Genomic DNA, 25,040 nt, shown 5'->3' with positions numbered 1-25,040 from the left:
CCACAAACACAAACTGGTGGCGGCTTTCTTTTCTCTGTCCCCCTCCTCCCCGAAGAATGCAAATGCCCTCATCCCAATCACACCACATCCATAGGCTCTCTTAGCCAATTTTAACTTATGGCCGTACATCTTTCTGGTGGGTAGTGCTGTCTTCTCTATTGCATCTTCTTGACAGTTTTAAAGATAGCTTGATTATTGTGTGTGTGTGTGTGTGTGTGTTTTTGAATGCATGCACGTAGATGGTGCACAGTACGTTCTTCTGGCATTTCAGAAGCCACTTAAACCAAACGAACCTAATTCACATCACATGGCTGCAGCGATGGAAAGTGCGGTGGGGCAGGGGGAGGTCAGAATCCTTCCTTTGTGTTTCCAGCTGGCACTTAAGAAGATGGTTGGGTTATTGTAAATCACAAAACCGTTTCAATTTTGCTTTTGGATTACTGTAAATAACAAAACAACAACAACAACACACCATTTAAACTGTGATTTTAAAAGAAAAGGATTTTAAAAGAAACAGTAGAAACACAGGAAGCCGCCTTTGTACCAAGTAAGCCTTTTTTGTCTATCCAGCTAGTATTCTTTACTCTGGCTGGCAGCAGCTGTCCAGGATCATAGGGCAGGGGTCCTTCCCATGGGCTACTACCTGATCATTTTAACTGAGATGCCAGGGATTGATCCGAGGTCCTTCTGTATTCAAAGAAGGTGTTCTGTCGCCCATGTAACTCAGTGTTACATACTGCAGCTGGCAGCAGATCTTCTGTATTTCAAGACTGGGGTCTCTCCCAGCCCTTCCTGGAGATGTCAGGGGTTGAACCTCTAGCCTTCTGCATGTCAAGCAGTTGTTCTAATCACTTGAGCTATGGCCTTCCCCAGAAGCTGCTTTAGAAGTCAGACCAGTGATCCACCTAGTTCAGTATTGCATGCACTGACTGGCAGCAGCTTCATGGGGTTTCAAGCGCAGTCTTTCCCATATTTTCTCCCCTGGTCCTTTTAGCAGGGTGGAATATGGGATATTCTGCATGCTGTGGTCTTTCACCAGTATTCAGCCAATAATCACAAACCATACCTGAAACTTTCTATCGATCCCATTTACTAAACATTCGCTGGTTGCCATTGGCAAGACAGTTTGCTTATAACTTTAGATACTATGTTCAGTCTGAACGGAGACAAGCAACACTGGAGGGCTTTGAGTGACCACTCCAGGGTCCACCTAAATCAGGGTTTCCCAAATTTGGGTTTGCTGCTGTTTTTGGACTACACTTTCCATCATCCCTGACCACTGGCCCTGCTAGCTAGAGATGATGGGAGTTGTAGTTCAAAAACAGCTGGAGGGCCAGGTTTGGGAAACCCTGACCTAAATGAAACTTGCAGACCACTGGTGTTGTGTGGACCATAGTTTGGGAACCCTTGGTTCTCGTCAAAAGGGACAAGCAGAAATTGGAATATAAGCCCATTGGTTGCTAAATCCACAGAAGCAATCTAGAACAGGGGTCAGCAACCTTTTTCAGCCGTGGGCCAGTCCACCGTCCCTCAGACCATGTTGTGGGCCCAACTATATATTTTTTTTTGGGGGGGGGAATGAACAAATTCCTATGTCCCACAAATAACCCATAGATGCATTTTAAATAAAAGCACACATTCTGCTCATGTAAAAACACCAGGCAAGCCCCACAAATAACCCAGAGATGCATTTTAAATAAAGGGACACATTCTACTCATGTAAAAACACGCTGATTCCTGGACCTTCCGCGGGCTGGATTTAGGCGGCTATTGGGCCACATCCGGCCCCGAGGCCTTAGGTTGCCTACCCCTGGTCTAGAAGCTTAGCTAGCAATCAATCAATTGCAAGTGCTGACTATCTTGTTAACGGCCTCATCCCACTTCCTTCAGTCTGGCTGCTGGTGATTTGAAGTTGGGCCAGATTAAGGGTGTCGCTCTGCCTGCTTATCGTAACGATACTCCCACCCCTGATTGCAGGAGGGTAGATTTGGGAGCAAGTGCTGACATTGGCTTAAAAAGTTATTGGGCAACTCCTGCAGCAGCCAAGAAAAATATTGACTTCTGATGTTCCATGCCAATGTGAGTCTTCTCTGTCCACCTTCTGCCTCTGAACCATTTCGCTACTGGCATGGGCTGGAAATGTACGGCTGGAAAGGTGAAATGAAGGGATGGCTAATAAAAGCTGTCTTTCAGGGAGCTTGCAGCCTTTTGGGTGGGAGAGAACTTCCAAAGTCCCCTTCTCTCTTAAGAACTTCACTGGGAAATATTTTTTGCACTTCCCATCTTTAGGGGAAGCCATTGGGGCCTTTATGAAACCAGTTGCTGATTACACTGTGCATATGCTCCTCTCAGACCTATTTGCATGCCTAGCAACCGGGCAGGTTTCAAGCTAAGGCAAGGACAAAGGCTTTCCATGCCTAACAGGCCTGGAAAAAAATGGTTTCTATTCCTGTTCTTTGATGAATCGCGGCCATTTTGCCCTGGTGATTGGAGAATCTTGGCCAGGTCCAAAAAGTCCAAAAATAATCAAGACTTTGAATGCTTCCTTGGACAGGGTGTTACTTAAAACAGGGCTGAACTTTGCATCTTTACAACCATGCTTTGCCTTGTTTATGTCTGTGGCTCCTTACTTTAATGTAGATCAGAGGAGGGGAGCCTTTTTCAACCAAGGGCCACATTCACTTCTGGGCAACATTCTGGGGGCCGCATTCCAGTAGAGGGCAGGGCCAGAGGCAAAGCGGGTGGAGCGAAGATTGCAAATTTTACCTTTGCAGATCCTCCATACAGACGGTGGGTGGCGCTGTGGGCTAAACCACTGAGCCTCTTGGGCTTGCTGATTGGAAGGTCAGCGGTTCGATTCCTCACAACAGGTTGAGCTCCCGTTGTTCTTTCCCATACCTAGCAGTTCAAAACCGCACCAGGGCGAGTAGATAGTTACCACTGTGGCGTGAAGATAAATGGCGTTTCTGTGCGCTTTGGTTTCTGTCACGGTGTTCTGTGGTGCCAGAAGCAGTTTAGTCATGCTGGCCATGTGACCCAGAAAGCTGTCTGTGGACAAATGCAGGCTCCCTCAACCTGAAAAGTGAGACGAGTGCCGCAACCCCATAGTCACCTTTGACTGGACTTAACCGTCCAGGGGTCCTTTACCTTTTTGCCTTACAGGCAGCAAAAAGCACTATCAGAATTCAGTGACACATTCCCGCCAGGCAAAAATACTTGAGGGCATGAAGCATGGCTGCTGAGGTGTGTGGCTTGGGGAGAGATTGTGTAGCTGTGATGAGGAGGTCTGCCCTGGGAGTTTTCCAAGGGCCTGACGGAGTGGGTTGCAGGGCTGCATTCAGCTCTTGGGCTCAAGGTTCCCCACCCCTGCCATAAATTGCTCAGAAGAAGCTGGCTTTTTGGACTGTGTAGCTTTTAGCAGCGTTGCCTGCACACCATACATTGAAAGCACGTGAGTCCCCCCCCCCAAAGAACCCTGGGAGCCGTAGTTTACCATCACAGTGGTGACGTGTTAATTCCCTAGCCCGCCCCCCAGCACACAAAATAAAATTAAGCGCAGAGGAAATTGAATTTCTTCACATTCTTCTGCCTTGTAATAAAATTACAGCTGTTAAGATCAGGTATGGAGAGCAGCAAACGGCTGGCTTTGGCTTGCTTCGCGGGAAACTTTAGAACAACCTGTTCTGAACGCTGAAGCCAGTAACCTTGAAAGCAGGCCCCAGCATGGCCCCCACCTTGCTGCTTCGCCTTGGATTCACACCAGAAAACCAAGGAATTCAGAGCAAGCTCCTCATATCTGAATAGCTGTTGCTACTGTTCTTTGGAAGCTAAATATGTACAGCGTTTATCTCTGAGGTATTTAGCGCAAGTAATTAATTTGAAACCTTCTCCTTTTTGCATACCTTGCAAACTGGCCTGCAGTTTTCCAAAGCGTATCTCAGGCTTTTGAGAGCTTTATCAGAGGCTCAGCTGACTGCAAGGGGGGAACCTGCCAATGGCTACTTGCCATGATGGCTATGTTCCACCTCCACTGTTGGAGGCATTATGCCTCTGAATTCCAGCTACTAGGAATCACAAGCAGGGAGAGCAGTTGCTCTCAGGTCCTGCCTGAGAGCTAGGCCTAGATAGGCCTTTGGGCTGATCCGTAGTAGTAGTAATCGTAATATCCAAGGCAACACGATGACCAAGTACAACAATGTGATGTCAGTATAAACTCATTATGTAATCTATACAGAATATTGAACAGTATGAAATATATGAAATATGCACTCTCTGCAAAACCAAATAAACAGAAATCTTATAAATCTCAGAGCTCTTTTTGTGTTCTTAAGAAGGAAGCAGCAGACTTCCCTTCCATTAACTTCCTTATCTTAGCATCAGAGCCAGAGAACTGTTGATATGTGGTCCTCCCCACCAGCAATCCTAAACTATACTGTTAATTCTGCATCAGGATCTCAGCTCTGTACCCTGCATGGTGCTCCAATGGTCACTGAGCAGCCATTTTAATTCCCCAGAATGCCGAGGAGCACCCCAATGCACCATTGTGGGACATTAAAATAGATGCCTTTAGTGTTGCCATTTAAGTTTCCCACAATGCCCCAGAACAACAAACCCGCCAAGTGCCCCTATTTTCCAGGGACAGTCCCGGATTTTCAGTAGACGTCTCGGTTTCTGATTTGATCCCAGAATGTCCCACTTTTCCTTAGGACGTTCCTATTTTCTTTGGTGAAATGTTGGAGCGTTTGGAATAGGACATCCCTGTTTTCATCAGAGAAATGTTGGAGGGGATGTCTCTACTATATTTTCATCAAAGAAATGTTGGAGGGGACATCTCTATTTTCATTGGAGAATTGTTAGAGGGTATGGAATAGGATGTCCTTGTTTTTCTCAGAAAAATGTTGGAGGGTATAGAACAATGCTACATCAGTGCGAGGCACTGTAAAAAGCTGAAATGGTAAATCCAAGTAACCTGGGACTCATCAGCAGGCTGCTGTCTTTTTCCAGGACTTCTGGTAAGGGGGACGCTGTGCTAAGGGCCCCCACAAACCTAGAGTTTGCCCTGTAGACCTGATCCTGGCCTTTCATGACCGAAGTACTCGCATGTGCCCAGATCTGGCGTTGACCTCTCTGAGACCAACCTTTCCTCTACCCTCATCTCTCTATCTATTTTTTACGTGTTTCGCCTGCCAAACATTCCTCATGGTCCTATGCTATTTATTTATATAGTACCAAACAGATGTCTCCAAGCTAAATGAAACCAGACTTCTTTGTCTCAGAATCATCTAGATACACACTCAGCTTTCCAGCAGTACGGGAGGCAGCTAATAAGAGATTCAGGGAAAGAAGAAGAAAACATTCCCCAACTCACCCCCAGCTAAATACACTTAGCAGCAGGTTTTTGGGGAGTAGGTAGAGGGTTGGTTTATCTCTCCCCCACCTCTTCCCGAAGCTAAATGCGCTTGAGATCAGAGTCACAAGGACGCTTGTTCTAGTGAGCAAACAGATGACCTAATTTCACAGTCTTTTCACCTCCTTTTGTCTGGAGGTCATTACGCTAGGGAGCGGCTCTTTGATTCCCTCCATCCATTTTGAGAAAAAGGCTGGCACGCTCCTTGAAGTCTTCCTCGTGGGTGGAAGGAGATGCAGAGCGTTGGCTCTTTTCCAGAACTACCTCATGATAATTACTTCAAGTCTCCGTGACCACCTCTCTGGAGAAAAGCCCTCAAACCCTTCAAAGTTCATATAAGGAATTGGGGGGGTCATGTTTGGGGCAGGCGTGGCCTAGTCAGTCAGTCATTACACCTTGGCACAGGGGCGCAGGTGGGGAACTGGCTGAGGGCAGACGGATGTTGGTGGGACAGTGTCCCCTTCACCCCAATGGACCAGCCTTCAGTGGGGAGACCTGGGTTCAAATCTTCATCTAGCTATTATTTTTTGTAACGCTTATTTTTACCAGTTTTCAAATTATTATGGAACCATAGAGGCAAGTCGACCGTAACAAAAATTTAATAATGCATCCAGCTAAAGGCAAGGCATACAAAACCTAAACATATTAAATGATAATACCCAGTCTAAAATCATGATGGCCATATTTCTCTAGATGGCGGCGTGGGGAGAGATACAGTATCAGTATCTGTAAATCTGAAACTAAACTGTATGAAATATAATCCCACCATATTGAATAGAAATGATCAGGATTTTCCTGTCCCTTAGAGACCCATAACTCATTTTTTTCTGCAATAACTGAATTCCAGAGATTTTTATACCATAAGGATATAGTCAGATTTTATAACTATTTCCACTGTTATGCTATAGAGATCTTGGCAGCTGTTAGCATTCAGTTCCTTATGGCAAAATGTCTTCATGGTATACCCACTTACATTTAAAGCCCAGTAAGTAACCTTGACCCTCTCCCTACCCCCCTCCCCAAAATATCTTAACCTCCCTCACAAGGTTGTTGTGAGGATAAAATGGAAGGATAACCTATGCTTCCTTGGAAACTCCTCTAGGATAAAAATGTAATAAGTAGCAAGCCTGAAAACCTTTCACAGTATGCTGAGTTTCAGTGATTGACTTGGGCCACCGAACAATGAAAGCAACAGAATACCATTTTAAATAGTCATTACTCTCCCCCCTGAGCGTTGTTAGGAGACACCCATATTCCCTTCACAGAACTACAATTCCCAGAGTTCCCTGTGAAAAGGGATAGATTGCTGAACCACTCTGGAAATTATAACTCTGTGAGTAGGGCTGCCATATTTTGATGAGCAAAAAAGAGAGAGCGCATTTCCTGACTTTTAACTATGGATCGCTGTGACGACTCTCATTTTAAATACCCCTTCTATATGTAGGCTATGGAAGCTGTGATATATCGCTAGTAGCAATGTTCTTAACTTTCAGCAACAGCAAAATAGTAATAATAATACATATTGCTCCCTCACTTGCCACATGAAAGTATTTGGGCTCACATTCACATCTTTGTGAACATAACAATTTATTAAACTGTTTAACATGTACATATGGGTTCTCCTTAAGGGAAGGGGGGTGTTAACTCTTGCCCTCCCAGGCTCCTCTTATAGCTGAGCCAGCATCCTTTTCGTTCAGCCGCAAGAGAAGGGATTTACACAGTATGTGGCCTGTTTAAGATTCTCCGCCTGTTTAAGATTCTGTTGTGATTCTCCGCTGCAGACTAGCTTAGCTGGGTACCTTAGATCTGAGTCTAGGAAAAAATTCTTGGGTTACCGTAAACAAAACAAAAAACCAAACAAAAAACCTGGACATTTTGCCAATCTTTAAAAATCTGCCCAGACAGAAATGTTTATCCTGAAGAAGAGGACCATGTGGCAACCAGACCTGATAAAGAGGTCATGTCCTGGAAAAAGAGGACACATGGCAACCCTACCTTTAACAAGCTGCAGCTCCCAGGATTCATTGCAAGAAATTACAACTGTTTATCATGCTTTAAATGTATGGTGTGAATGTGGCCTTGGCTGCCAAGGAGCTCTAGCATGTTTATGTGGAAAGGTTTTTCTCTAGCTGAATGTAGGGTTTTGTTTTGTTTTTAACCCCATTGCCCTACAAAATAAACTAAGTGAGTGTTAATTCTGCACCCCAGGAGGGAAATGTTTAAAATTGCCTCATGAAAACCCATACTCTTGTTATCCAGCTATTTCGGTAGGTTATTATGACATGCGTAATGCATGTTTTGGTAGATTGTGAAACTGAGCACTGGGACCGTAGTAGGAAGAGACGCCTTCGTTGAAATGAGCCCTTTGCCCAGACCTTTGATCATTCATTTGCTTTGTCTGCTTGGCTAGCTGGCTGGACATATTAACTTTGTATAAATTGTTGCATTAACGCTGCCCCCAAAGTGCAGAAATGAAATACCCCTATCCCTCAGTATTTGTCGTTCTAAATTTAATTTTAAAAAGTTTTTGTCTCCCCTTCATCCAGCTCAATTAAGGGATCTCATATTTCTGTGAAGGAAATGAATTTTTATGCAGTCCATATGATGTTTTTCCTAATCGGTTTTGTTCATCGCATAACAATTGATGGAAAATATTTGGTTGAGAGAAACTGTAAAGTGTGTGTGTAGGAAGTTTTATAAGTGTTAAAGCAAAGCCAAGACTAGTGTTCCCATCCGGAGAGTTCCCAAGTGCACGTCGCACACAGAAAGACCCTCAACCCACCCAAGTGTCAATAAAATAAAAGCACATATTTCTTTTTCAGTTAATTCTCTCCAAATTGTCACTTTTTGTTTTTTTCTAGCTATCCCAGTTCTGTTTACCATCAGGGCCGGCTCTACTATTAGAGTGAGGCAGTTGCTTCAGGCAGCAGATACTGGGAAGCAGCAGTAGTAGCAGCCTCCTCCATTCCTCCTATGCTCCCTGGCTATTCCCCTCTTAGAAATTTGAGTTGTTTGTGCCACAGAACTATCACCCCCCCCCCTTCCCCATACTAGGAGAACAGTGTTATGATGTTGCTTGTTTTGAACTAAGATTCAACTGAGGGGTGCCATCTTGTCCCATTACGTACTGATGTTCTGTGAAATCATAGGGACTAACAGCTTTCCCCCACTAAAAGCCAAGCTGCTTAGGGTTTTGTGGGATCTATTGAATTTAGAAATGGACACCTTGCTCCAGAACTTGTGGCACATCTGTCATAGACAGAGTGCCCCCTGCCCCGTTTGCCTCAAGCAGCAAGATATCTTGAACAAATTAACAGTTCCCATGGTTCTTTTTGGGTGGTTGGGTGGGTATTGTGCTTTAAGTGTATGGTGTGTAAACAGTCTAAGTAGCTGGAGATGGAGAAAAGAATTGAACCAATTCAGGTAGGAAATTTAATGTTCACACACACACACACACACACACACACACACACATCCTCTTCACCTCCATGTAAGCAGAAAACTAGCACAGGGTGGAACAGATTGTGCTACCCACTCACAATACTCTTCAAAAACAAACACTCATTGTCTCTACCCTTTCACTACTCAAGGTATATTATCTACATTAGCCCAGCCATCTCTACAACAGCCCTGAAAAGGAGCTCAATGATATTATCTCAATATTTGCAAATGGGAGGGGACACCGAGGTTAGGAGATTGTTCCTTGCCTTTAGCCACCTTCACGGAAGAACAAAGGACAAAAGAAGACAGGTCTGCAAAAGAAATTGCATGGACTAATCCGTATTTAGAAATAGCTACTGTCATTTAAATAGAAGCACTACGTACATACCCCAAATGGTAAACCCACTTCCACAATAACAAATTCTGCCCATTGCACAATATGCAAAATACCACACCTATATGGTGCTGTGAAATGGGGTGTATTGGGCTGGCATTTGGGTTCAGCCTTGTTTCCAATATGAAATAATGGGCAGGCATCAGTCTTCCTGGTGTACCCATATATGTATGCAAAATTATACGTAACATTACAAAAGTGGTAATCCACCTTAAATCCTTGTTAATGTTCAAAAGTTACTTTTTTGCAACTATCAGCCAGGAGAAGAACGACTTTTTCCCCAAGCCAGAAATATAAATGGTGGACTTTTACCAATAGTAGCACCTGAGTTGTGACTGGATTAATTTTTTGGCATATTTGCTCTGAAAGGTCTATTGAGTCATGAACTGATTAATACCAGACCAATTACTTGATTTCTTATGAGTTGTGCATATGATGGGATAGCACAGCTAATAAATTTTCCAACATGGTGTTGCTTTAATAGTATCTGCTACTTAGATTTAATCTACTTTTTCCCCCCTTGCCAGTACTCCATCTATCAAAAACCTCATTTCTCAACAAGGTTTCAATTTTGGACATTTATTTATGTTTCTTTGCATTATAGTAGGCAAACTGTTTTTGAAAATGTCTGCCTGGTCATTTGCACTGCACACTCTCTGTTCAACAAGACTTCATTTGCCTTTAGTGAGCTCATCTCCTAGTCCAATCTGATTGGCTTTGTGGTGTAGTGATGCCATCATGTTCACTATACGATTCCCTCACTGGCTGGGAGCATACATGTGACTATACCAGGAATATGACAGTTCGCTAAGGCCATGGTGATGTGAATAGTGTATCAGCAACAGCAGCAGGAAAATCTCTGATGTCAAACACTACTACAGTGGTACCTTGGTTCCCAAACTTAATCTGTTAAGCTACGGAAGCCGCATCGGACATTCAGCTTCTGAAAAACATTCGCAAACCGGAACACTCACTTCCGGGTTTGCAGCGTTCGGGAGCCAAGCCGTTTGAGTACCAAGGTACCACTGTGAATTTTTTTTATTTCGGTCACAGACCAGTTTCAGCCCACATACAATATCAAGGAAGTCACAATAGGGATACATTTGAATTTGCAATTACAGTGGTACCTCAGGTTACATACGCTTCAGGTTACATACGCTTCAGGTTGCAGACTCCGCTAACCCAGAAATGGTGCTTCAGGTTAAGAACTTTGCTTCAGGATGAGAACAGAAATTGTTCTCTGGCGGCGCGGCGGCAGCAGGAGGCCTCATTAGCTAAAGTGGTGCTTCAGGTTAAGAACAGACCTCTGGAATGAATTAAGTACTTAACCTGAGGTACCACTGTAGGTATAACAGGGACAATAGGTATAGCAAGAGTTAAAAAATATATAAATTAAAACTTAGAAGGTACCACTGTATATCACACTGGCTCACTAAACTTACCATTATGCCAAATGACTGGTGCACACTTGACACTTGGCTCCTCCTCTTCCAGAAGTGCTACCCTCGGCGACCATTCCACCCGGTCACGAAACATTCATGTAACTTTGAAGAATAACTCTCCTTTAGTTCTTGCTCTTCGACTCATGCCAAAGGCTCACACGTTTGCCAAGGCTCTAGCTGTATAAGAGCACCGCTGGATCAGATCAACGACCCAACTACTCCAGCACCCTGTTCTCATAAGAGCCAACCAGATACCTGTCGGAAACCCACAAGTAGAAGCTGCTGTTGTTACCTTTACGTAACTGTCAGAGCCACCCTGGGTCCCAGCTCACAAGAGACCAAAGTCCAGTCCAAGCTATATACAAAAGGTTTTATTGAAGATCATTGTCGTCATTACATCCAAACTCCGTGGCTCCGCATCTGTTACCCTTAGATGTTAGAAGTCCCCTCTGAGTCCGTCCCTCCCCTGCACCAATTTAAGAGGCTTGTGCTGCTCCACCTTTTCCTCTCTTTCCTTTTCCGCAGGGTCTTCCTGCCCCCCTGTGTTCCCTCCTTCCGGGACTCCCCAGAGGCTGAGTCTTCTCCTGCCTGCTCCCCCCTCCTTCGTGCTTTGGCACCAGGCTCCTCCCCAGAGCTCTCCCCACTTCCGCGCGCCTCCACATTTGAACTTGGCGCGCGTACGTTGCTCCTGACCTTCCTTTCAACAGCCACACTGCTCCCGGTACTGCTTTCCGCCCCTTCCGGCAGGACGTCTTGCCCCGATCTCCTTTCCCCCTCTGCTCCTTGTTCTGTTCCTCCCGACACACTGGTAACTCCACCCTCTTCACTCCGTTCCGGTGGAGAAGCCGGTCCCGATCTCCAACTCCCACTGGCGGTTCCCCCTACGTTCCCCTGCTCCTGACTGCTTCCCCCTTGGGCTCCCCTTGGCTTGACCAGGGGGGCTCCCTTTTGGGAATCCTCCGATTCACTGGACGGACTCATGGACCATCTCGGGTCATTGTCGTCCTCTTCCTCGTCAGCCTGGAATCCTTCTCCCTCACTCTCGGTCTCCTCCCTCCTCTGCGCCTCTCTCCCTGAACCCCTGACATCCATCCCCCCCTCGAAGCCCCCCCTTCCCCCCTCCCCCCCATCGGGTGCGGGTTGTGGGAACTGCAGCTCCTCGGAGGTAGATGCAGGATACAGTTCGGCTACGTCCATGTCCTCTGCTGGCAGCTCGGTGTACGTGTGTTCGAATTCGGGTTCTTCACCCAAAATGTTCGCAGTTCCCTCTTCCATTGCTACTTCGTCTGGTGCTGCCGGCCAAGGCCCCTTCAGCCATTTCTTGCGCCAGGCTTCCTCTGGTTGCTCATCCCACCAATAAGAGGGCTCTGTGTCCACCCCCGAACACGATCCCCTGGGCGAGTTTGAGTCCGGCGTTCTTTCCTCGGCTGAAGAAAAGCCGTGGAAAGTGCTGCCTGAACATGTGGGGGTAAAGAGCCAGTCATCGAAGTACTCGGCTGGCATGGGTCTATGTGGGAAAAGGGCATGGAACTCGTCCTTTAAAAGAGGTTCGTCTAAAGCGTAGTCCGGCACCCACCCACTGGCACTGACTGGTGCACCCTCTCTGACTAGAAAGTATTCTATTCCCTCTTCCCCCCATCTCGAGTCCAGGATCTCTGTGACCTCGTTGAGTGGTTCGACCCTAGGCGATCCCTCCCTCCTAGGTGACTCTGTGCGTGGCTGCGGTACTGTTTCAGACTCCTGAAACCTGTGCGGGGCCTTGTAGGGAGTGAGCACCGACCTATGAAAAACCGGGTGGACTCTGGAACCTTCGGGGAGGGCCAGTCGAAAAGCCACGGGGTTGATCTTAGCCTCCACCTGGTATGGTCCTAGCTGCCTGTGCCCTAGCTTCTTCTTGGCCAACGACTTGGCTGGCATCGCCTGGGCCGCTAACCACACCCAGTCCCCCACCTGGATGTCCTCTCCCACTCTTCTGCCTTTGTCTGCCTGCACCTTATATGCTTGTTTGGCTAGCTCCAAATGTCTCCGCAGCTCCTCGTGCACCTCTTGTAGTTCTGCAGCAAACTGGTCGGCCTCTTGCGGCTCTCCCTCTCTTGGTGCTACGAACCCCGGGAAGGTCCTGGGATGACGTCCATTGTTCGCGAAGAACGGCGTCACCCCCGTCGACGCGTGCTTCGTGTTGTTGTAGGCAAACTCCGCCATCGGTAGGTAGTCCACCCAAGCTGCGGGTCGCTGATTTGCGTAACATCTCAGGTGCATGATCGCGTTGACCCTCTCGGCCTGGCCGTTGGTTTGTGGATGTCTTGCCGACGCTAGGTTGATCTTGACGTGCAGGATACCTAGGAGCTTCTGCCAAAAATTGGAAATAAACTGGCGCCCCCTGTCGGACAGGATGGCCCGCGGCAGCCCATGCGCCCGGAACACGTGGTCGATGAAGAGCTTGGCGGTCTGTTCCGCCGTCGCCACCTTCGCGCAGGGAATGAAGTGCGCCATCTTGGTGAACAAGTCCACCACCACCAGTACCGCCGTCTTGCCTCTGGAACTGGGCAGGTCAGTGACGAAGTCCAGCGCCACCCTCTCCCACGGTTGCTGTGGTGTTTCCAGTGGTTCCAGTAAGCCCGCCGGCTTCTGGTGTACTGGCTTGGACCTCTGACAAGTGTCACATCTGGCGACGTACTCCGCTACTTCTCCTCGCATCTGGGGCCACCAAAAGTCCCTGGCCACCAGTTCCATTGTCTTCTCCCTGCCGAAATGGCCCGCACTGGGAGCGTCATGCAACTGCTGCAGAACCTTTGCTCGGAGCTCGTCGCTCGGCACGTAGAGGGCACCCTTGTGAGTTAACAGTCCGTCGCGTAACTGGAACTCATCGTCTCTCAGCGAACCCCTACGCAGCTCCTCTATTTTGGATTGTGCAAACTGATCTACCTGCAACGCGCGTCGTACCGCGTCCAGGTCGACAGCGATGGCAGCGCACGCCCACGCCTGCGGTGCAAAAATGTGCCTGGCTGCTATTGGCGCCGCTTCCTCAAGATATTGCGGTTTCCTGGAGAGCGCATCGGCTATGACGTTGGAGTCCCCTGGGACGTACTCTATCCTGAAGTCGAAATCCGCGAAGAACTCTGCCCAGCGCATGTGTCTTTGGCTCTGGAGTTTCGCCGTGCGCCAATACTCTAAGTTCTTGTGATCCGTGCGGACCTGCACTGTGTGCTTGGCTCCAATGAGGAAATGTCGCCACGCTTTGAACGCTGCGTGAATGGCTAACAGCTCCCTGTCCCATATGGTGTAGTTTTGCTCCGCTTTGCTGAGCTTTCTGGAGTAAAAGGCACCGGGTCTCCAGTTTCCATGTGGATCTTCTTGCAGGAGTACGGCTCCAACCGCTCTGTCTGACGCGTCGGTCTCTACTCGTATGGGCTTGCCTGGATTCACGTGCAGCAGCTGCTCCTCGGAGGCGAAAAGGCTTTTAAGCTTCTGAAAAGAGCGCTCCGCCTGTTCCGTCCACACGAACCTCTTTTTCTTGGAACTGAGAGTGTCCGTGATCGCTGCCGTCTCCTTTGCAAAACCTCTGATGAATTTGCGGTAGAAGTTGGCGAAGCCGATGAATCTTTGGACTTCCTTCCGATTGCGAGGGCTCTTCCAGTCCAACACCGCGCGGACCTTGGCGCTGTCCATGGCCAGCCCCTTGTCGGACAGCTTGTAGCCTAGGAAATCCACGTCCGTCACATCAAACTGGCACTTCTCTAACTTGGCGTAGAGCTTGTTCTCCCGTAGTCTCTGCAGGACTTCCTTTACGTCCTTCTCATGGGCCTCCTCCGTTTCCGAAAAGATCAGGATGTCGTCGAGGAAACACACGCATTTCTTGTAGAGAAGTCCCGCTAGCACGTGATGCATAAATGCTTGGAAGACGTGAGATCCATTTTGGAGACCAAATGGCATAACTCTGTATTCGTACGTGCCCAGAGGCGTGAACATGGCCGTCTTCCACTCATCGCCCTCCCGGATGCGTATGAGGTTATACGCTCCACGCAGATCCAATTTGGTGAAGATCTTCCCCTTCCTTACGGTTGCCAGGAGATCATCTATCTTGGGCATGGGGAAGGCCTTGGGTTTGGTCTTACTGTTTATGAATCGATAGTCCACAATGAGTCTTTTTTGGGGCGTGTCCTTTTTCTTTACAAAGAAAACAGGACTGCCCCCCACCGCTTTCGATTCTCGGATGAATCCGCGCTTCAAATTGTGCTCTATGAACTCCCTGAGTTCTTGCATCTCGTCCTCAGACATGGAATACAGCTTTGCAGTCGGCAACTGCGCCCCTGGCACCAGGTCGATGGCACAATCATAAGGCCTGTGGGGCGGCAACTGGTCAGCTTCCTTCTCGCAGAAAACCTCCAGGAACCCCTCGTACTTGCGGGGTACTGCCTGCACCATGCCAAGTTGCAACTGCTGCTCAGCTCCCTCCTCCTGGCTGGACTGGATGCAATGTTGAGCACAGTACGATGAGCAAAAGGTGATCTGCCGTTGGTACCACGCTACAGCAGGACTGTGTCTCTCCAGCCAACTCATGCCTAATACTATAGGCGTGTCTGAAAGGCGGGTGACATTGAAGCTGATGACTTCTCGATGATTTCCAATCCTCATCACCATGGGAGGCGTCTGTTGCACAACTTGTCCTCCTAGCAATTTCCTGCCATCCACCGTGACTACGTTCAGAGGTGTTGTCGCTGGCAGAAGCGCTATGCGATGCTGCTTGACAAAGTGCGTCCCCACAAAATCTGCGTTGCTCCCAGAATCAATCGTGATGGGGACTTCCAGGGTGGTTCCATTCGGCAACTGAAGTGTTGCAGTGAGCTGCACCGCTGGCTTGGGTGGTAAAGGGTCTGTGCGTTGCAAAAGCGCTGGGGACTGCTCTACAGATTCGCCTGGCTGAGCCCCAGCAGCTCTGCTTCCAGCCAGGCACTGTCGTTTCCCTGAGGTTGCTCTGCTTGCATCATTTCTGCTGCAACAGTTGCTAAAGCTGCAGTGTGTTTCTGCAGCCTCTGGGGACACTCTTTCGCCATGTGCTGTGCACTGTCGCAAATGTAACACTTCCTGGTCCCTCTAGGAGGCTTTGCCTTCACTGCACCGGAAGCTGGGGCTCTGGCTGTTGCTTGAGCCTTAGCACCACCAAGTTCCATGGGCTCCTCCCCCTGCCTTCCCAGTGGCGAAGGATGTGACTGACTGAACTCCCTGGGGATGAAAGAAGACGTCCTCGCTGGTGGACGCACCTGACGTTCTTCCTCAGTGTGCCAAGGACGTCCCTCGTGCCGTATCCCAATCGCCAAAGCCCTCTGCACAAGCTCCTCCAGGGTCTGGGGTCTGTCTCCCCTGGCAAGTTCATCCTTAATGGGACCGCTGAGCCCCTCCCAGAACAAATCCCTCACAGGTGCACAATCCTTCTCCCAGCTTAGCGCAGTCAGTAAAGCAAAAAATCTAGAATGGTACTGACGCACAGTGGCTTTGCCTTGCTGCAATCCAAAAATTTCCCTGCGTGCAAGATCCACATCTACAGTTGACTGGAAGCAGGCATCCATCGCTTTAATGAATTCATCTGCATCGCGGCGGGCAGGGCCATCTTCACGCCACAAATTGCGCAACCAGTCTCTGGCCGGCCCATGCAAGTGAGAAACAATAAACCCCACTTTCTCCTCCTCATCTTTAAAGTCATGACGAAGCAAGTGCAATGCATACAAAACGTCTGCTCTGAAACTGGGGTAGTGCTTCAGGTTCCCATCGAAGTGGGTGACTAGGCTGCCCCCCCTCCGTCCAAGTCCAATCCCCTCTGATCTGGACCCTGGGAACCCTTCCCTGCTTGCACGTTCCCACCTTGTTTGCAGGTCCTGGCAGCGCTTCTCCATTTCGTCATGCTTCTTCTGAGACGCAAGGACTGCAGCAGTGAGTTCGGAAACTGTAGTTCGCAGCGCTGTCAACTGCTCCTCCGCACTCATGGCTGTCACCGTTCGTGAGCTTTGCAAAAAAAAAATTTTTGCGTTCTTTGGAGGGGACTTTCTGTCAGAGCCACCCTGGGTCCCAGCTCACAAGAGACCAAAGTCCAGTCCAAGCTATATACAAAAGGTTTTATTGAAGATCATTGTCGTCATTACATCCAAACTCCGTGGCTCCGCATCTGTTACCCTTAGATGTTAGAAGTCCCCTCTGAGTCCGTCCCTCCCCTGCACCAATTTAAGAGGCTTGTGCTGCTCCACCTTTTCCTCTCTTTCCTTTTCCGCAGGGTCTTCCTGCCCCCCTGTGTTCCCTCCTTCCGGGACTCCCCAGAGGCTGAGTCTTCTCCTGCCTGCTCCCCCCTCCTTCGTGCTTTGGCACCAGGCTCCTCCCCAGAGCTCTCCCCACTTCCGCGCGCCTCCACATTTGAACTTGGCGCGCGTACGTTGCTCCTGACCTTCCTTTCAACAGCCACACTGCTCCCGGTACTGCTTTCCGCCCCTTCCGGCAGGACGTCTTGCCCCGATCTCCTTTCCCCCTCTGCTCCTTGTTCTGTTCCTCCCGACACACTGGTAACTCCACCCTCTTCACTCCGTTCCGGTGGAGAAGCCGGTCCCGATCTCCAACTCCCACTGGCGGTTCCCCCTACGTTCCCCTGCTCCTGACTGCTTCCCCCTTGGGCTCCCCTTGGCTTGACCAGGGGGGCTCCCTTTTGGGAATCCTCCGATTCACTGGACGGACTCATGGACCATCTCGGGTCATTGTCGTCCTCTTCCTCGTCAGCCTGGAATCCTTCTCCCTCACTCTCGGTCTCCTCCCTCCTCTGCGCCTCTCTCCCTGAACCCCTGACAGTAACCTTTACCATGCCCAATCTGCCAAGGTGTATGTTGTTGCCTGGTATTTAAGGGAGAGCAGTGGGCAGTGGCAGGGCCCTACGACCAGCAAGAGGGGCCACCAGCCTGATAGTGCTACCATTTCCACTTTGAACAGAATACAGTGGTACCTCAGGTTAAGTACTTAATTCGTTCCGGAGGTCCGTTCTTAGCCTGAAACTGTTCTTAACCTGAAGCACCACTTTAGCTAATGGGGCCTCCCACTGCTGCCGCGCCGCCAGAGAACAATTTCTGTTCTCACCCTGAAGCAAAGTTCTTAACCCAAGGTAATATTTCTGGGTTAGCGGAGTCTGTAACCTGAAGCGTATGTAACCCGAGGTACCGCTGTATTCAAAATTCAGATGCAACAAATTCTGTTTGCATGGCCTGATTCTTCCAGGTGAGGGTGCTGCATGCATGGTCCCCCCCAAATCCTCCCTCCCTCCCTCCCTCCCTCCCTCCCTCTCTCTCTTACACACACACTACTGCCCATATAGAAGAGATTAAAATACTTTGAATTGAATTTCTTTTCAAAATACTGGCTTGCTTTCTAATCCACTTGACTAATATGCCAAAATATGTTTCTGAGCAATTCATAACTCTTGTGCGACGTGAATCTAAGAAACTCTGGGGAATGGGGCTTTAAATAGCTTAGAATCACTCAAGCATTTGTAGGAAGTTTATGGCCCCAAAACACATTTTGGGTAATCTGATTAGTTAAAGATTTAGAAAACTAGTGGGCAGCTAATGTACCCAACATCGCTATTTGTGCAACCCCGAGGCACCAAAAATAGTATTCTGGAATGCCTTTCTATTCTTTTCATGTTTAGAACATAAAATCCTATTTAAAAGGTTGGAAACACACAAAGCGTAATGAAACACCCACATATTTTTTCAGTTTGCTGGTTCCTTTTCAGTATGACAGAATATGTTGTTGATCCATTTTTGTTTTTTTAAGAAAATGCGGAGTTCTTGTTCTACAGTAAAAGCAAAAAAACCAAAACTGCCCCAATGAACCAAGTATGATACATGAACGCACCCTGGGAGCAATCTTCATTGATCACAGCGATGCTGTTTGACTTGTAAACTTCGGACATCAACAAAATACATTAAACCAGCTGAAATGCAACAACTAGCACTTAATTAAAATGCAAATAATTTTTGCAAAAATGTGTTGCTATATAAACTGCTAGCGTGAAGTAGGAACCCCATAAAAGAAAAAGTACTCAGCTTCCTCTGGATTATTTCCTTCATTCCCTGACTTCCTCTGAGCTTATCTTAAACCAAAATAAACCCTGAAAGCCTCTATCACCTTATTCACTTGCTAGAGCAAGGAGGGTCTGTCAGTTCCCCTGATGTTCTAGTAAATGACATCATTACTCTGCAACTATCTATATCTATATCTATCTATCTAATCTATCTATCAACTATCTATCTATCATCTACCGGTATATCTATCTATCTATCTATCTATCTATCTATCTATCTATCTATCATCTATCTATATCTATCTATCTATCATCTATCTATCTATCTATCATCTATCTATCATCTATCATCTATCTATCATCTATCTATCTATCTATCTATCTATCTATCTATCTATCTATCTATCTATCATCTATCTATCTATCTATCTATCTATCATCTATCTATCTATCTATCTATCTATCTATCTATCCAGCTATCATCTATCTATCTATCATCTATCTATCTATCTATCATCTATCTATCTATCATCTATCATCTATCTATCATCTATCTATCATCTATCTATCTATCTATCTATCTATCTATCTATCTATCTATCATCTATCTATCATCTATCTATCTATCTATCTATCTATCTATCTATCTATCTATCTCTATCTATCTATCTATCTATCTATCTATCTATCTTATCTATCATCTATCTATCTATCTATCTATCTATCTATCTATCTATCATCTATCTATCATCTATCTATCTATCTATCTATCTATCTATCTATCTATCATCTATCTATATATCAGAGCTGGGCTCCCTTTCACTACTGCACTGCTTTTAGGGTTGGTGTGAAGGAAAATGAGAGGCTCAGAGCTGCTGTCTGCTCCTTGGAAGAAAGACAGCGCACAAATGTAAAAAAACAAACAAAAAAAACCCTGTATAACAGTGGAATTATTACATTCTTCTTGTTCTTAGGAATGACTATACCAGAAGAAGATGCCGAGGTGGGACAAGGCAGCAAATATTGCCTGGTGGCAATTGGGAGGCTTCAGGTAAATACTTTAAAATGTTTTTAAAGGTGTCTGTATGTTTTATGCCACGGACCACTGGAACTCCACATCAGATCTCACCTATGATGTGATCAACAGGCCTTAAGAGGTTGTCAAGATCCAACAGTGCCCTTTCAAATACCCTGATCCTAAATCCTGTCTTGTTTGAAAGTAAAGGTTTTCACACTCATTGCGTTGCAGCAGTCCCAAACTGGTCCCTGATTATACAAAACAGGTGGCTTCATCCTTGGAGGGCAGTTCCTTAGCTTATGTGTGTGGAAATGTTGTACTGGTGCTTCCACATAAGATGCAGCTAATTGTAAGATGAAGCTACCTTTTACATCAGGGGGCGGCAAGGCTTACCAGGCATGGGCCAGATCACTCCCACAGAGATCCTCCATGGACCGGGCCGGTGTAGTGCGACAGCAGAAATTGTGTCTGCGCATGTCCATGGCGCCGGAAGTCACTTCTGCACATGCCCAGATGCTGGAAATTGTGCCTGCACAGAAGCGATTTTCGGCATCTAGGCACGTGCAGAAGTAATTTCTGGTGCTGCTGACATGCACAGAAACGATTTCTGGCATCTGGGCATGTGCAGAAGCAGTTTCCGGAGCCACGGAAGAGAGTACCCACGCTGCCCTGTGCCTTTTTAGCACAGTGCGCCGGGACTCGCCAAGTGGGCAGCTCGGTTCGGGGCAACTTGTGGGCCGCTTCTGGCCCATGGGCCGCAGGTTGGGGACCCCTGTTTTACATGGATTCTTCAGAAGCTGTTTTATGCTGGCTGTCTTACTTGTGTTGTCGTTGTACTTCCACGCGAACCAACCACACAGTCCTGTCCAACCAATTTGCCGATGACAGGGAACTGCCATCGGTTCAGGAGGGGGAGAGGAAAAGCCGAATGGATTATAGAGAGCCGCCAAGGATTGTGGGAAGCAGCTCCTCCTCAATGGAGGAGAGTAACCACGCCTCCAGTGGAGAGGAGTTGCAGGGCTCGGAGGAGGCGAGGCAGTGCCAGGACACCTTGCCTGGGCAAAGCGGGGAGGAGAGGGGTCCTCCATTACCCATGCCCTCCTTGTGCAGTAAGCTTCTGCGCAGAGAGGGGAGGCGCAGACTGGGCGTCAAGAAATTACTTTGCTGGGGAAAGTTTAAGGACCGCCCACTCATGGATTCTGCCAGTGAATGAGCCAGCCACGGGAGAGTGGCGCTCTGGACAGATAAAGTTTATTTTGCAGCTAAAGCAAGGCTTTACAACCGAGTAGGGCAGGTAATTGCCTCCTTGCTCTCGAGCAACCACTTGGAACCCTTACAGCCATCATTCCCACCCCTTTCCTCTCTGCTCCCATCTTTTAAACTTTAAGCTCAGGCGGCTGAGAGTGAATCTATGGGATGGATGTTTTATCATCTCTCTTTATCTTAACAACTTGATGGTGGCCGTATTTTTTTATTGATTTTTTTGGGGGTATGCTGCTTCTCTTATGGACCTCTGCAGCTGTGCTTAATTTCAAGCCCATTTCCCTAAACCTTCACTGTTCGCTGGGGAGAGAAGAGGGATGTTTGTGATTGTATTCCAAGTTCCTCCTCCTTCTGGCAGGCAGGGGTCTTTTTTCAACACACTCTGTATTGCACAGTTCTCTGCGGTCAGAAACCACAAATGGAAAATGTTGCCGGTGCTACAGATTATGTTTGTGGTGAGTGTTCATTAGTACATTGTACCATGCATTACGTACCCAATTTTTCGATTGTCCATACTGACGGATTGATAATAGCTATGTGCAGGTCCTCCTCCCAGCGGCAAAAATGAAGGAACACAAAAGTACACCATGGTCGTCTTATACATTCTTTCAACCTAACCCAAATCGCATCCTCCTCATTACGTACAAGCAGGGAGTTCAACTTGAGAATCACCTCAATATTCATTTAATATTAAATAGTTATGTTGAGGTGCACATGCATTAAGCGGGGAAAGCAGGAAAAGGCTAGCACGTTCTATACACAAATGACCGTTTGCGTAAAAAATACCTTTCAAACACCACCCACTGCCCGCACTGTTATAACCGTCAGCGATGTGTGTCACACAGTTGCATGGTGAAGAAATGCACAATTACCCCTGAGCGACAGTTGCATTTGTGAAAAATACGAATACAGCAATTCCTCATAAAGTAAAAAACATCAGTATGGGTGGCACCTTAGACGTGCAGCTTGTTAGGTTATTTCACCCCTGGTTTTGGAAGAGCTTACTTCCAAGTAGGAATGGACAAACGTCGATTTCACTTCTCCCAGCTTTTCCACTCTTAAATTCAGTTTTCCACATTTCCTCATCAAACCGCGCTTTTAAAAACCTAATTAAAATCTTGAGATTTTAGTGCACTTTTTTCTTATCGCACATATTTTTCTATGCGATTTTGACTGGTGTATGAATTTTTCAAGCAATTAACCCAAATATAATGTGATTCTCTCTCTCTCTCTCTCTCTCTCTCTCTCTCTCACACACACACACACACACACACACATATATATATATATATATATATATATATATATTCACTAATACATTCACTAATACACCGTTTAGCTGAAGAGCTGCATTGCAAAACTTGTAGAAGTTCCTACTTTCCTTGGAGGTTTTTAAGCAGAGATTAGATGGTCATCTATTATGGATGCTTTAGTTGAGATTCCTGCATTTCGGGGGGGGGGGGTGGACTAGAAAACCCTTGGGATCCCTTCCAATTCTATGATTCTCAGTGTAATTTTTTAAGGGTAGTTGTGTTTCAGTTCACATGTTGGTTTGAGAAGTGCAAAACAGATGATTTCTCACTGAAATGCAAACAATTGAATTCCTCTCCCATCCTCACTTCCAAGGAAGTGCATCTTTGCACTGCGGTCTTGATCACACTTGAAGATCCCAAAGTGATGGAGATGAAGGGAGCCAGTGTGGGTGTTTTGCAGATGATACAGCTGCCAAAACAAACTGTTTTCCATATGGAGCAACCAAACATCTCTTATATAAGGCTCACTGTGAGCAGCCGAGGAGATCATGGCATGCGATGGGATAAGGGCAGGTTTAATTGCAGAGAAGTTGGAGGGGGCAGAAATTATGAACTCCTTCTCCCCAGGAAGTAAATCATTCAGCTGGAAGTCTTGTTTTTCCTTAGACTGACATCCTGACACTTGCTGTTTAGGGGACAGTTTTAAGGAAAAGGAAAGGAACATTGTACGTGCTGTCTGTACCTGAGAAACCGATCTGGCACTGTGGGGTATGGAGAATATGTCATAGGAAAGAGATATTGCTTGCAGCCTGAAAAGAATGATTCTTTCAAACCTAATTTCAGTGAGGTGAAGGGACCCTGAGGGGACCAGAGAAGGCTTCTGCAGATGAATTTGCAGCTGTGGGTGCCATTTTCGCAACCCCTGCTCTAGAGTAGCTAAGTGAAAGAGTTCCACCTTTGCCTGCAGGTTTTAAAACAGGCCCCTAGCTGGCTCAATAAGAAACATTGTGCGTAAATGTGAGGCAATGTGAGCATGAAAACACTGCATGCTTTTTTTAAAAAAAAACAAACCTCTTTGACTTTTATTTTATGCGGTTGATTACAGTTTGCATAGCTCAAAATGTAATAAAACTATTTTAAAATTCGACTCCAGGGTTTATTTAGACCACTTTCAAAGACCTTTGATTATTTTAAACAAAACCATTTTACTTTGATGAAGCAGTAGCTTTCAGATAAACACTTGACGTCCTGAGAGTCTTAATCATCTTACAATAAGTGTGTTGACTTAAGATTTATTTCTGTATGGTATTTGTTTACTGTGTGAGACACTTGGAACAGCGCAACTTGAAAATGGCCCGTGAATTATTCTTCCTTAATTCTGCTGGACACTAGATATCCCTTGTGCTTTTTGCTTGTGTGTTTGAATGATGTTACCTGCTCTAAGAGGGAAGTCACATGACTGGGGTGAAAGTTTAAAATGTGGGCAATACCACAACAGGTTTTATTGCAGGCAGAAATCGGACTCTGCTTGGAGATCTTCTTACCTTTCCTTGGAATTGAGCATCTCATATTGTTTCCACCAGGTTACCAGTTCTCCGATGTGCATGGACATGAATGGAATGTCTGTCCCCACGGAATTCTTGTCCAGACACAACTCAGACGGAATCATCACCTTTGTGGATCCAAGATGCATCAGTGTCATTGGCTATCAACCCCAGGTCTGTTCATTACCTTTATGGGAATTGTAGCTCTGTGAGAGAAATATAGGTCTCCTAACGTAGGGCTGCTATACGTCCAGGAATTGGGCAGGAAAACGGTGTCCGGGCAGATTTTCGGCAAATCAGCAAAATGTCTGAGGAAACCCTGACGTATGGCAAGGGGGGTTAATAATTTTTTTAAAGGCCAAAGACATGGGGGGGGAGAGATGTTCCCAAAACAAGCTCAAAAGCTTCAAGAAAAAGGGGGAAAAATAAAGGGAAGAAAGGGGGGAAGAAAAAGCTCAACACTTTGGATTTGCACGTTGGAGAATATGGCAACTCTACCTAACAGCTCTTAGAATCCTTAACAGCCCCCATGAAGGGCAGATGGTGTCATGAAATTCTACTCAATATTGATCCAGAGTAGATTCCAATGTATAGTTAGCAGAGTAGGAACTTAAACACTCTGCAGGATTCCCCAAAAACAGACCAGAGGCAATTGTATTTCATCCAGCAAAGCTTTACTGCTTCTGAAGGCAAATGAGCATAATGGTCACAAATCCAATACATTCAGGATTGGCACTGTCCATAAGAAATCCAGTTGCAGCAGACTTAACTTAAATTTACAATAACTTATAATAAGTCTAAACCTTAACACTATGAACAGAACACCACACCAGAAGGAAGAGAGATAGTAAGAGAAAATGAAACCCAGGCTCCTTCTGGCCTTACTTTTATAGCCATCCTGACCTTGACAGAAGAGATAACAAAACCAGTTTACACCAGCTGTACTCAGCCTCTCTGAAGAAATAACCCAAACATCATGAACCTTCTGCTTCTTTCACACAGAGAAACTTCCAGAACCCTCTTGAATTTATTAGAAAAGGAAAGATCTCTACACATCAGATCAATACTTTCTGCACCAAGAAATGCAAACTGACAGATGGGACCTTAACTGACTGCAAGCCTTTGAGCCAAATGTGTTGGGGAGTGGCTTGGAAGTCCAAACCTGGGTCTTTTACAGGGGCCCCCAACATTCCCACTCCTTCCCCACTTTTTAGAAACTGCT

The 25,040-nt window shown here is 46.7% G+C and overlaps 1 protein-coding gene across 4 annotated transcripts in view; it reads left to right on the top strand.

Moving 5' to 3' along the window:
- Nucleotides 1–25,040, top strand: part of ARNT2 (aryl hydrocarbon receptor nuclear translocator 2) — a 155,010-nt gene that overhangs the window by 88,102 nt on the left and 41,868 nt on the right. For all 4 annotated transcript variants that reach the window (XM_081838933.1, XM_081838932.1, XM_081838934.1 and 1 more), the window contains exons 9-10: nucleotides 19,715–19,791; nucleotides 23,858–23,992. In XM_081838933.1, coding sequence (XP_081695059.1) covers nucleotides 19,715–19,791; nucleotides 23,858–23,992 — 212 coding nt within the window. The remainder of the gene's footprint in view (nucleotides 1–19,714; nucleotides 19,792–23,857; nucleotides 23,993–25,040) is intronic.

The sequence above is a fragment of the Podarcis erhardii genome (assembly GCF_964252035.2).
Source record: "Podarcis erhardii genome assembly, chromosome: 14".
Taxonomy (NCBI): domain Eukaryota; kingdom Metazoa; phylum Chordata; class Lepidosauria; order Squamata; family Lacertidae; genus Podarcis; species Podarcis erhardii.
Note: the sequence above shows the minus strand (reverse complement) of the source record. Positions and strands in the feature narration are given on the sequence as shown.